Source organism: Ranitomeya variabilis, chromosome 4, assembly GCF_051348905.1.
Source record: "Ranitomeya variabilis isolate aRanVar5 chromosome 4, aRanVar5.hap1, whole genome shotgun sequence".
Classification (NCBI taxonomy): Eukaryota; Metazoa; Chordata; class Amphibia; order Anura; family Dendrobatidae; genus Ranitomeya; species Ranitomeya variabilis.
Genome location: NC_135235.1, coordinates 733,094,057 through 733,107,368, shown reverse-complemented (window position 1 = coordinate 733,107,368; position 13,312 = coordinate 733,094,057). Strand labels below are relative to the sequence as shown.

The 13,312-nt window shown below is 42.4% G+C and overlaps 1 protein-coding gene across 2 annotated transcripts in view; it reads right to left on the bottom strand.

Moving 5' to 3' along the window:
- Window positions 1-315: 315 nt before the first annotated feature.
- The window catches only part of LOC143767948 (uncharacterized), a 27,937-nt gene continuing 14,940 nt past the window's right edge, over window positions 316-13,312 (bottom strand). The window contains exon 4 of one of the 2 annotated variants that reach the window (XM_077256495.1): window positions 316-4,484. In XM_077256495.1, coding sequence (XP_077112610.1) covers window positions 2,533-4,484 — 1,952 coding nt within the window. In that variant the 3' untranslated portion in view covers window positions 316-2,532. The remainder of the gene's footprint in view (window positions 4,485-13,312) is intronic. The other variant, XM_077256497.1, reaches the window with a different exon arrangement.

Genomic DNA, 13,312 nt, shown 5'->3' with positions numbered 1-13,312 from the left:
TCGTTGTAGTGACCAGTACGTTGTAGTGACCAGTATGCTGCTATAATCAGTATGTTGCAGGCACCAGTACGTTATTCCCAGCTCGTGCTTCTGGAGACACACACCCATTAGTTAGGCGGGCTCTTGTTGCTTTAGAAATGCCAAATGTGGACATTATATGTGGTTTAGTTACACTGTGGGGTTCAGAAGGGAGAGGGGAGGCATTTGTATTTGAGAGTGCAGAACTTGTTGAATTTCTTTGGAAAGTTATGGAGCCATTTCACTTTTCCAGAGCCTTTGTGCTTCCAGTAATGTGGAAGCCCCCTATATTTCCGTTAACAGATGACAGACCTGAGTGGGAACTTGCTTTTTTGTGGATTGATTTGAAGCTTTTATTGGGAACATTTTACATAATGTTTGGGATTACATTTATAAAGCGCTCTACGCTGAGCACTTACTCTGGGGCTTCCATCTAAATCTCCAAGGGACGAGATTCAGATGAAACCCCCGGGATCCATTCACTTTAATGAGGCAGCAGAGTTATTCTGAACTTTCGTCTGGCCTCTGTTCAGCTTTGTCCTTCTATTCAGAAATGCACAAAACTGTGGCCGACAGCACTTTTATGCAGTCCTAAAAAGATGGACACCATCGGTTCACAGGTCCTATGGCGTCCACAGTGTCTCCATCTAACTCACTATAGGGAATATTCTGCTGGGATTCAGTCTGAATCACATACGTCAGAGATTTACATTGGTGTAAGCGCTCAGCGCAGAATAAATGTGAGCCAAGCCTTACTGCGATCTTTGGTGAGACAGAACAAACAAAACAGCAGGTGAAGAATTGGTTTTATTTATTTTTTACATTATTATTATTATTTATTTATATAGCGCCATTAATTCCATGGTGCTGTACATGAGAAAAGGGGTTACAGATAACATTTACAGTAAACAAATTTACAATGACAGACTGGTGCAGAGGGGAGAGGACCCTGTCCTTGCGGACTTACATTCTACATCATTCCTCATGCAGTATAAGCGATTAGGCAACTTTACTCTTTGGTTCAGTGATACCAGATTTATATTGTGTTTTTGTTTGGCTGCTGTCACACACTTAAAAAATGCTTTTTATTGCGCATCACCATATCATGTGAGGGCATGTTTTTTGCGAGACGAGTTGACGTTTTTATTATTATGATTTTTGGGAGGAAGAATGAACAAAAATCAGCAATTCAGGATTCTTATTTTGTTGTTATGTCGCTCCGCATGTGGTAAAACTGATGACAGTTTGATTACAGCGATATCACAGTTTTATCTTTTTAATGTTTTGGCACTTTCACACAAAACAATTTATAGAAAAAAAGCTTGCAATTTGTTACCATCTTTTCAGTTAGCCATTAAAAGGTATCAACCACTGAGGACTCTCAATTCTAAATATTATTCTATCTACTGGCTAACACGGTACCAAGATATATATCTTTCCTGTTGAAAAAATTATTATTTTTGCATTCCTTTATTCTGAGAGCTATAACCTTTTTATTTTTCCACTGATGGATCTGTATGATGGCTCCTTTTTTGCAGGCAAGATGACGTTTCAGCGGTACCATGTTTATTTATATTTATTTTTTTGATCGCTTTTTATTCCACTTTCTGTTCAACGGTATGATGACAAAGCATTGTTTTTTGTCTTGTTTTTTATTGAATTTTTATGGTTTCACTAAAGAGGTTAAATAGTGGGACAGTTTCATAGGTGTGTTTGTTCTGGATGCGACGATACCAAATGTGTACTTTTATTGCTTATATTTTTTTTATTCAAATATTTATGGGTACAATATATTTTTACTTTTTATTTTTGATTTTTTTTTATATTTTTACATTTTTTCTAAACTTTTTTTTTTTTTTTTACTTTCTTTAACTTTTTTTTTACTTTGTCCCACTATGGGACTTTCATTTTTTCCAGGCTGATCACTTGTATAGCATGGGGATACAGGAGCATCCCTATGCTATGCAAACTGTCACCGCTGCTCTGACACACAAAGTTGCCGATTATGATAAAGCAACTTTGCTAGCTCAGGTCATCGTCACAACATTGGGTCACCATGGCAACGATCAGGACCCCACAAAGTTGTTGCAGGGTCTCCGAACCAAAGGCAAAGAGGCGGTCTGCTGTGAGCTCGATCACATCACTTAGGGGATTAAAGTACCGCAGGAGCGGTGTGGGACCACTCCTGGCACTGAGTGTCGGGTGTCAGCAGTCAGAATCAGGTGAATCCCAGCGGTGATCGTGTTTGCACAGGCCGTGTGAGAGCAAAATTGTCGAGATGTCAATATGACCCAGGTTACAGGGACATATGGATACGTCCAAGGTGGGAAAGGGGTTAAAGCCAAACATGAGGAATGACAAGGGATTGCCTTAATAGTGGACAACCACTTTAAGAAAATGCAATTATTGGTTAAAACATTTCCAACATTCTGAACATGGAAAAGGCTTCTCCCCTGTGTGACTGCTCTGATGTTTATTACGAGTTAATTTCTGTGCAAAATATTTTCCACATTACTAACATGAAAGAGGCTTCTCCCGACTATGAATTCTTTTGTGACTAACAAAATCTGATATCTGTTTAAAACATTTCCCACATTCTGAACATGAAAAAGGCTTCTCCCCTGTGTGGGTTCTCTGGTGCATAACAAAATCTGATTTATGCTTAAAACACTTCCCACATTCTGAACAGCAAAAAGGTTTCTCCACTGTGTGAGCTCTCTGGTGCTTAACAAAGTTTGGTTTCTGTGTAAAACATTTCCCACATGCTGAACAGGAAAAAGGCTTCTCCCCTGTGTGAGTTCTCTGGTGCACAAAAAGATTACGTTTGTGGTTAAAACATTTCCCACATTCTGAACATGAAAAAGGCTTCTCCCCTGTGTGAGTTCTCTGGTGACTAAGAAGATTTGATTTATTCACAAAACATTTCCCACATGCTGAACAGGAAAAAGGTTTCTCCCCTGTGTGAGTTCTCTGGTGCGCAACAAGAATAAATTTATGGTTAAAATATTTCCCACATTCTGTGCAGGAAAAATACTTCACCCCTGTGTGAGTTCTCTGGTGCTTAAACAAATTTGTTTTCTGGTTAAAACACTTCCCACATTCTGAACAGGATAAAGGCTTCTCCCCTGTGTGGGTTCTCTGGTGTGTAACTAGTTTATATTTGTGGTTAAAACATTTCCCACATTCTGAACAGGAAAAAGGCTTCTCCCCTGTGTGAGTTCTATGGTGCACAACCAAATCTGATTTCTCGTTAAAACATTTCCCACATTCTGAACATGAATAAGGCTTCTCCCCTGTGTGAATTCTCTGGTGCTTAAGCAAATATGATTTCTGGTTAAAACATTTCCCACATTCTGAACAGGAAAAAGGCTTCTCCCCTGTGTGAGTTCTATGGTGCACAACCAAATATGATTTCTCGTTAAAACATTTCCCACATTCTGAACAGGAGAAAGCGTTCTCACCTGTGTGGGTTCTCTGATGCTTAACCAAAACTGATTTCTCGTTAAAACATTTCCCACATTCTGAACAGGGAAAAGGCTTCTCCCCTGTGTGGGTTCTCTGGTGCGTAACTAGTTTATATTTGTGGTTAAAACATTTCTCACATTCTGAACATGAATAAGGCTTCTCAACTGTGTGAATTCTCTTGTGCTTAAGCAAATATGATTTCTGGTTAAAACATTTCCCACATTCTGAACAGGAAAAAGCGTTCTCACCTGTGTGGGTTCTTTGATGTATAACAAGCTTCTGTTTCTCGATAAAACATTTCCCACATGCTGAACAGGAAAAAGGCTTCTCCCCTGTGTGGGTTCTCTGGTGCTTAACCAAAACTGATTTCTCGTTAAAAGATTTCCCACATTCTGAACATGAATAAGGCTTCTCCCCTGTGTGAATTCTCTGGTGCTTATGCAAATATGATTTCTGGTTAAAACATTTCCCACATTCTGAACAAGAAAAAGCGTTCTCACCTGTGTGGGTTCTTTGATGTATAACAAGCTTGTGTTTCTGGTTAAAACATTTCCCACATGCTGAACAGGAAAAAGGCTTCTCCCCTGTGTGGGTTCTGTGGTGCTTAACCAAAGCCGATTTCTGTTTAAAACATTTCCCACATTCTGAACAGGAAAATGGCTTCTCCCCTGTGTGGGTTCTCTGGTGCTTAACCACAGCTGTGTGGGTTCTTTGGTTTATGGTATTTCCATATTCTGAATGTGAAAATGATTTCTTTTCTTTAGGAGCAGATTGTGTTTTAATGCTTATTGTGTGACTTTCATTTTCCTTTGTAGTCAGTAATAAATCAGGAGACAGGACCTGTTTCAAAAGATCAGATGACAGAACTTTGCTGTGAAGGGATGATGGTATATCTGAAGTCATGGCATTCAATTCAGTTGCATCCTGTGGGATTTCAAGATCATCCGATTTAAAAATTGAAGATGTCAGCTGTCCCTCTGATCTCCGGGTGCAGTCATCTGCTAAGAAAAAAACAATTATTTTTGAATAAAATATCATTGAATTTTATATTTTTGAACATTTCTACTTAAAAGGGAGTCGGTCACCCCAAAAATGGCCTATAAACTAAGGCCACCGGCATAAGGGGCTTTTCTACAGCATTCTGTAATGCTGTAGATAAGCTCTCGATGTAAACTGAAAGATGAGAAATAAAGGTTAGATTATACTCACCCAGGGCCGGTCCCACTGCGGTCCGGTTCGATGAGCATCGCGGTCTGGGTGCCCTATTGAGGGCAGAGCAAAGTACTCCAGTGCGCAGGCGCTGGGAAAGGTCAGAGGCGCCCGCGCATTGTAGTTCTTTGCTCTGCCCTCAACAGGGCAAAGTACGCCTGCGCCGGAGCCGCGGCAGGAAGACAAGAAGAGGACGTCATCCTATGAAGATGGGAGGCGCCGGACCCGAACCGCGACGCCCATCGGACCGGACCGCAGCGGGACCGCCCCTGGGTGAGTATAATCTAACCTTTATTTCTCATCTTTCAGGTTACATCGGGGGCTCATCTACAGCATTACAGAATGCTGTAGATAAGCCCCTGATGCCGGTGGCCTTAGTCTATAGGCCATTTTTGGGGTGACAAATTCCCTTTAAACTGTCCATAAAAATGGCAAGCTATGTAAAAAAAACTGTAATTATTTACCAAGACAATGACAGTTCACAGTCTAATAGACAACATTAATAGATAGTTACATAGTTGTTGAAGGAAGACTTTAAGTCCATCTAGTTCAACCCATAGCCTAACCTAACATGCCCTAACATGTTGATCCAGAGGAAGGCAAAAAAAAACCCATGTGGCAAAGAGTAAGCTCCACATTGGGGAAAAAAATTCCTTCCCGACTCCACATACGGCAATCAGACTAGTTTCCTGGATCACATGAATCCGTAGTGCATGGTGTTCAACTGTTTGTTCATTCTGCCTCCCAAATATTGAATAAAAAGAAACTAATCAATGTTATGTAGGCGAAAATAATATCAATTCTCATCTCACAAAAAACAAGCCCTCACTCAGGTCCATCATTTGTAAATGGAAAAACAGACTACACACATGTTCAAAATTGTTGTTACCCCTCGTTTAATGACAGAAAATCCCACAACAGTCAAAAAATAACTTGAATCTGACAAAAGTAATAATAAATAATCTATGAAAATGAACAAATGATCATCAGACATTGCTTTTTAACCATGCTTCCACAGAATAAAAAAAAATAAAACTTATGAAATAGGCATGGACAGAAATGATGATACCCCTGAATATGTGACAAAAGGGACATGTTAAATCAAGGTGTGTCACTGTCCACTAATTAGCATCACAGGCGTCTACAATCTTTTTTTATTTATTGCTACTATTGTTAGGGTACTGTCTCACAGTGGCACTTTGATCGCTACGATGGTACGATCTGTGACGTTCCAGCGATATCCATACGATATCGCTGTGTCTGACACGCAGCAGCGATCAGGGACCCTGCTGAGAATCGTACGTCGTAGCAGATCGTTTGGAACTTTATTTCGTCGCTGGATCTCCCGCTGTCATCGCTGGATCGTTGTGTGTGACAGCGATCCAGCAATGCGTTCGCTTGTAACCAGGGTAAACATCGGGTTACTAAGCGCAGGGCCGCGCTTAGTAACCCGATGTTTACCCTGGTTACCAGCGTAAAAGTAAAAAAAAAAAAAACAGTACATACTCACATTCCAGTGTCCTTCAGGTCCCTTGCCGTCTGCTTCCCGCACTGACTGACTGACGACCGTAAGGCAGTACAGAGCACAGCGGTGACGTCACCGCTGTGATCTGCTTTCACTTTACGGCGGCACTCAGTCAGTGCGGGAAGCAGACGGCAAGGGACCTGAAGGACACCGGAATGTGAGTATGTACTGATTTTTTTTTTTTTACTTTTACGCTGGTAACCACGGTAAACATCGGGTTACTAAGCGCGGCCCTGCGCTTAGTAACCCGATGTTTACCCTGGTTACCCGGGGCCTTCGGCATCGTTGATCGCTGGAGAGCGGTCTGTGTGACAGCTCTCCAGCGACCACACAACGACTTTCCAACGATCACGGCCAGGTCGTATCACTGGTCGTGATCATTGGAAAGTTGCAGAGTGTGACAGTACCCTTAGAGTCAAGTTATTTCTGTGACCATTGTGTGTTTTTCTGTCATTAAACGAGGGGTACCAACAATTTTGACCACATGTGTATAGATGATAACCCTCAGTGAATTAATTTATAAAATGGAATCACTTCAAGGGGATTTCGACTATTCTGGTTTTCTGTCATTTAGTTATATTAGGGTTAGGGTTGATCGAATAGCTTTGCATAACTCCTTATCCTAATAGCTATAGCGCTAACCGAATAGTTGCCTCGGGAACCTTGTTAGATGGAGCGCTCCCGATAATCATCTGTTCATCGCTGCAGCTGCCAGTGTTGTGTTGCTGTGTGACAGTCACAACTCATACAAGCAGAGCCCGTGCCCATTTTTGGGCTATCTATGCAAGTTTTGTGACTGTCAAACAGCCACGACACATGCAGCAGCGACGCCAAACAGCTTATTATCAGGAGCGCTACAGGTATCCAGGTTACCAAGGTAGCTATTCGGGAAGCACTATAGCTATTCGGATAAGCACTTATCCGAAGCTATTCGATCAACCCCAATTAGGGCTTCTGCATATGGTGTGTCGAATCTCCTCTGGGATCTGTTCCTTCTGTCCAGGTGGAGTAATCTGCTCCCTACTTCAGCCATTTGGAAAGTACCACACCCTACTAAAGCTCAAAGCATATGACAGGAATCTGCCAGAAACAGCGTTGTTCTCCTCTGGTTCAGTCCTCTGTGCTCACCATGTGGCTTGTGTATTTGCTTCCTGTTGTGAACGTGGCCCGTTTACTGACTACTTTTGTGTCTTCTGATTCTGTCCTTCTGGTTCTGACCCAGCTACCTGACTATTCTTCTTGACATCTAATACCACAGAATAGCAGGTAACACCATAGTCCAAGCCTAGGGGTCCCAGTGTAAGTCCAGATACATGCAAGGGTGTTAAAGGGCAATGAGCAAGGCAATCCTTGGGATATGGAAAGCAGAGAAGATCGTGCCAGGCATGTCCATGGTGGATATCTTTTGAGCTGCCAGGTGACCCAATACATTGTGTCTGCAATCTAGTCTAGCTAGATCTACATTCAAATAGCTACATGGTGCTCCTTCCCTTCTGAACACTGCCATGTGCCCAGACAGTACAATCGTATGTAGGGTATTGTAAAAAGTTGGAAAATTTGTAAGATCCATTTGTTTTCTATTATCCTTTGTGATTAACTCCAAAGTTATGACTACATAACGTGACATACGTCAGATATGAAAAATGGGGCCTGATTAGGAACACAAAACTGGCTGCAGGAAGAGCTTAAATCAGAGTATTTTTGACACTGACTTCTGTAATCAAAAACTGTGACTATAGGCAATAACACATTTACTGAAATGACCAACCTCAGCAGTCTTCATCAGTAATAAATGAGTAGCTAGTGATGAAACCTCTCTGGTGTAATTAGAGTATGGGGCTCGGTGACTTCACAATCTAAAGTATCGTAAGAGCCAATATTTTCTGTCAGATGAGTATCAAGAAGAAATATTACACATTTAAAAAGAACTGTGTATAATAGTGCAGAGCTGAGGTGTCTTAAAGTGAACCTCTCAGCAGGATTGTGCACAGTAACCTACAGACACTGTCAGGTCGGCGGCGTTATACTGATTACATGGATACCTGGTGATGAAATCAGTCTTGTGGTTATTGTTTAATCTGTATTTGTAGTTTTCAGTTAATGAGATTCTTGTGCTCTGAGGTGGGTCTGGGGGCGGGTCTTTATGTGGTGCTCTGATTACATATGCATCTGTATTGGCTTATGACAGGTCACTGATCCCTCAGTGACCTGGCCCATTTTTACATAATGCATATAATAGCGTTGATATTATTGTTGATAATGCCTATAATATTGTGGCTATTGTGATGCTTAAAAAATAAATTACATCCACCAAAATGTCACCGGCAATGGCGGCGCCTGTGTAATAGCATCTATAAGTAAGAGAAAGATGCAATTGGACTTGCGCCATCAGTGTCATTTTGTTGGATGTAAAAAAAATTTCTAAGCCTCGCAATAGCCACAATATTATAGGCATGATCAACAATAATACCAACATTGTTATATGCATTATGAAAAAATGGGGGGCAGGTCACTGAAGGATCAGTGACCTGCCATAAGCCAATACAGATGAATATGAAAGCAGAGCACCACATAAAGCCCCGCCCACAGCGCCGCCCAAGAGCATGAGAATCTCATTAACTGAAAACTGCAAAAAAACATTAAACAACAACCACAAGACGGATTTCATCAACAGGTATCAATTTAACCAGTATAACGGCGCTGACCTGACACTATGTGTAGGTTACTGTGCACAATCCTGCTGACAGGTTCACTTTAAATTTAGATCTTAACCCCTTCATGACCCAGCCTATTTTGACCTTAATGACCTGGCCATTTTTTGCAATTCTGACCACTGTCCCTTTATGAGGTAATAACTCAGGAACGCTTCAACGGATCCTAGCGATTCTAAGAATGTTTTTTCATGACATAGTGGGCTTCATGTAAGTAGTAAATTTAGGTCGATATTTTTTGCGTTTATTTGTGAAATTTAGGGAAAATTTTGAAAATTTCGCAATTTTCAAATTTTGAATTTTTATTCTGTTAAACCAGAGTTATGTAACACAACATAGTTAACAAATAACATTTCTCACATGTCTACTTTACATCAGCATAATTTTGGAAACAAGTTTTTTTTGGCTAGGAAGTTATAAGGGTTAAAATTTGACCAGCGATTTCTCATTTTTACAATAAAATTTACAAAACCATTTTTTTTATTTTTTTTTAGGGATCACTTCACAGTTGAAGTCAGTTTGATGGGTCTGTATGGCTGAAAATCCCCAAAAGTGACACCATTCTAAAAACTGCACCCCTCAAGGTGCTCAAAACTACATTCAAGAAGTTTATTAACCCTTCAGGTGTTTCACAGCAGCAGAAGCAACATGGAAGGAAAAAATTAACAATTAACTTTTTAGTCACAAAAATTATCTTTTAGTAACAATTTTTTTTATTTTCCCAAGGGTAAAAGGAGAAAGTGGACCACAAAAGTTGTTGTCCAATTTGTCCTGAGTACGCTGATACCCCATATGTGGAGGGGAAACCACTGTTTGGGCGCACAGCAGGGTTCAGAAGGGAAGGAGTGCCATTTGATTTTTTAAATGAAAAATTGGCTCCAATCTTTAGAGGACACCATGTCTCGTTTGGAGAGCCCCTGTGTGCCTAAACATTGGATCTCCCCCACAAGTGACCCCATTTTGGAAACTAGACCCTCCAAGGAGCTTATCTAGATGCATAGTGAGCACTTTGAACCCCCCAGAAGCTTCACAAATTGGATCGTAAAAATGAAAAAGTACTTTTTTTTTGCAAAAATTTTCTTTTAGCCTCAATGTTTTCATTTTTGTATGGACAACAGAATAAAATAGATCCTAGACTTTGTTGGGCAAATTTTCCTGAGTACACCAATACCTGATATGTGGGGGTAAACCACTGTTTGGATGCAAGGCTCGGAAGGGAAGGAGCGCCATTTGACTTTTTGAATGAAAAATTAGCTCCAATCGTTAGCGGACACCATGTCACGTTTGGAGAGCCCCTGTGTGCCTAAACATTGGAGCTCCCCCACAAGTGACCCCATTTTGGAAACTAGACCTCCCAAGGAACTAATCAAGATGTGTGGTGAGCACTATTTACCCCCAAGTGCTTCACAGAAGTTTATAACGCAGAGCCGTGAAAATAAAAAATCTTTTTTTTTTCCTCAAAAATTATTTTTAGTTTGCAATTTTTTTATTTTCTCAAGGGTAATAGGAGAAATTGGACCCCAAAAGTTGTTGTCCAGTTTGTCCTGAATACGAAGATACCCCATATGTGGGGGTAAACCACTGTTTGGGAACACGTCGGGGCTCGGAAGGGAAGTAGTGACATTTTGAAATGCAGACTTTGATGGAATGGTCTGCGGGTGTCACGTTGCGTTTACAGAGCCCCTGATGTGCCTAAACAGTAGAAACCCCCCACAAGTGACCCCATTTTGTAAACTAGACCCCCAAGGAACTTATCTAAATGTGTGGTGAGCACTTTGAACTCCCAGGTGCTTCACAGAATTTTATAACGTAGAGCCGTGAAAATGAAAAATCATTTTTTTCCCCCACAAAAATAAATTTTTAGCCCCCAATTTTTTATTTTCACAAGAGTAACAGGAGAAATTAGACCCCCAACGTTGTTCTGCAATTTTTCCTGAGTATGCTTATGCCCCATATGTTTGGGTAAACCACTGTTTGGGCACACGTCGGGGCTCGGAAGGGAGGGAGCACCATTTGACTTTTTGAATGCAAGATTGACTGGAATCAGTGGTGGCGCCATGTCGTGTTTGGGACCCCCTGATGTGCCTAAACAGTGGAAACCCCTCAATTCTAACTCCAACACTAACCCCAACACACCCCTAACCCTAATCCCAACCCTAAGCCTAATCACAACCCTAACCCCAACACACCCCTAACCCTAATCTTAACCCTAATTCCAACCCTAACCCTAAGGCTATGTGCCCACGTTGCGGATTGGTGTGCAGAATTTTCTGCACCGTTTTTGAAAAATCCGCAGGTAAAACACACTGCATTTTACCTGCGGATTTCCTGCGGTTTTACACCTGCAGATTCCTATTGAGGAGCAGGTGTAAAACGCTGCGAAATCCACAAAAGAATTGACATGCTGCGGAAAATACAACTCAGCGATTCCGCGTGGTATTTTCCGCACCATGGGCACAGCGGATTTGGTTTTCTATAGGTTTACATGGTACTGTACAATGCATGGAAAACTGCTGCGAATCTGCCAATCCGCTGCGGATCCGCAGTTAAATCTGCACCGTGTGCACATACCCTAATTCCAACCCTAACCCTGATTCTAACCCTAACCCTAAATGCAACCCTAACCCTAACCCTAGTTCTAACCCTAACCCTAACCCTAGTGGAAAAATAAATATATTTTCTTTATTTTATGCTGCTCTCTACCTATGGGGGTGATAAAGGGGGGGGGGCTATTTACAATTTTTTTTATTTTGATCACTGTAATAAAACCTATCACAGTGATCAAAGTGAATGAACGAACCTGCCGGCCGATTCGTCGGGCGCACTGCGCCCGCCATTTTGGAAGATGGTGGCGCCCAAGCTACAAGCCGGACAGACACCGCGAGGGATTCTGTAGTTACCGGGGTGGGATCGGAGAGCAGGGGTGGCACCGGACAGGACAGGGGGGCGGAGTGGAGAGGATGGCGTGGAGAACATAAAGGAGGGGTAGGAAAGACTGACGGCGGCGGCAGATCGCCTCTGTCAGTCGGTGGCAGGATCAGATCGGGGTCTCCAGCCGTGGCCAATATTGCAGCATCGGCCATGGCTGGATTGTAATATTTCACTAAGTTTCATTGGTGAAATATTACAAATTGCTCTGATTGGCTGTTGAAAGTGAAACAGCCAATCAGAGCAATCATAGCCACGGGGGGGCAAAGCCACCCCCCGTGCTGAAGTACCACTCCCCCTGTTCCTGTAGGTTGCGTGAAATTGGAGTTAACCCTTTCACCCGGCCTGCAGGAACGCGAGCATTCTGTGACACAGCATATGCGTCACAGGTCGGATTGGCACCGACTTTCATGACGCATATGCTGTGTCACAGGTCGGGAAGGGGTTAAGCATTTGGAAGAGGTGACGGAGAGCTTTTTTTTTATGACTATCATGGAGTTACAGACTCACATAAGTCAGGCAGATGAATCCCACCACAACTAAACTATCATACAGTATGAACAGGTAAAAAAAAATAAAAATTTTTATTATATGTTACATTCCCAACAACGTACGTACGAGGGAAGAACTTCAACATTAAACCGGCGTTGCATTAATTTATGGCGGACCATTGAGGCTACTATGAGTCCTGACCAGAAGATTAGAGAATATAATATTGCTCCCCATTTCAGGAGAGATTGTGCAGTGATCTGAATTCCTTAAGGCCCCATCACACACAGCGACGCTGCAGCAATACAGACAACGATGCTGATCGCTGCAGCGTCGCTGTTTAGTCTCTGTGTGGTCGCTGGAGAGCCGTCACACAGACCGCTCTCCAGCGACCAACGATGCCGAGGTCCCCGGGTAACCAGGGTAAACATCGGGTTGCTAAGCGCAGGGCCGCGCTTAGTAACCCGATGTTTACCCTGGTTACCAGCGTAAAAGTAAAAAAAACAAACAGTACATACTCACCTTCGCGTCCCCCAGCATCTGCTTCCTGACACTGACTGAGCTCCGGCCCTAACAGCACAGCAGTGACGTCACCGCTGTGCTTTCACTTTCACTTTAGGGCCGGCGCTCAGTAAGTGTCAGGAAGCGGACGCTGGGGGAAGCGAAGGTGAGTATGTACTGTTTGTTTTTTTTACTTTTACGCTGGTAACCAGGGTAAACATTGGGTTACTAAGTGCGGCCCTGCGCTTAGTAACCCGATGTTTACCCTGGTTACCAGTGTAAAATATCGCTGGTATCGTTGCTTTTGCTTTCAAACACAACGATACACGGCGATCGGACGACCAAATAAAGTTCTGGACGTTATTCAGCGACCAGCGACATCACAGCAGGATCCTGATCGCTGCTGCGTGTCAAACTAAACGATATCGCTAGCGAGGACGCTGCAACGTCACGGATCGCTAGCGAT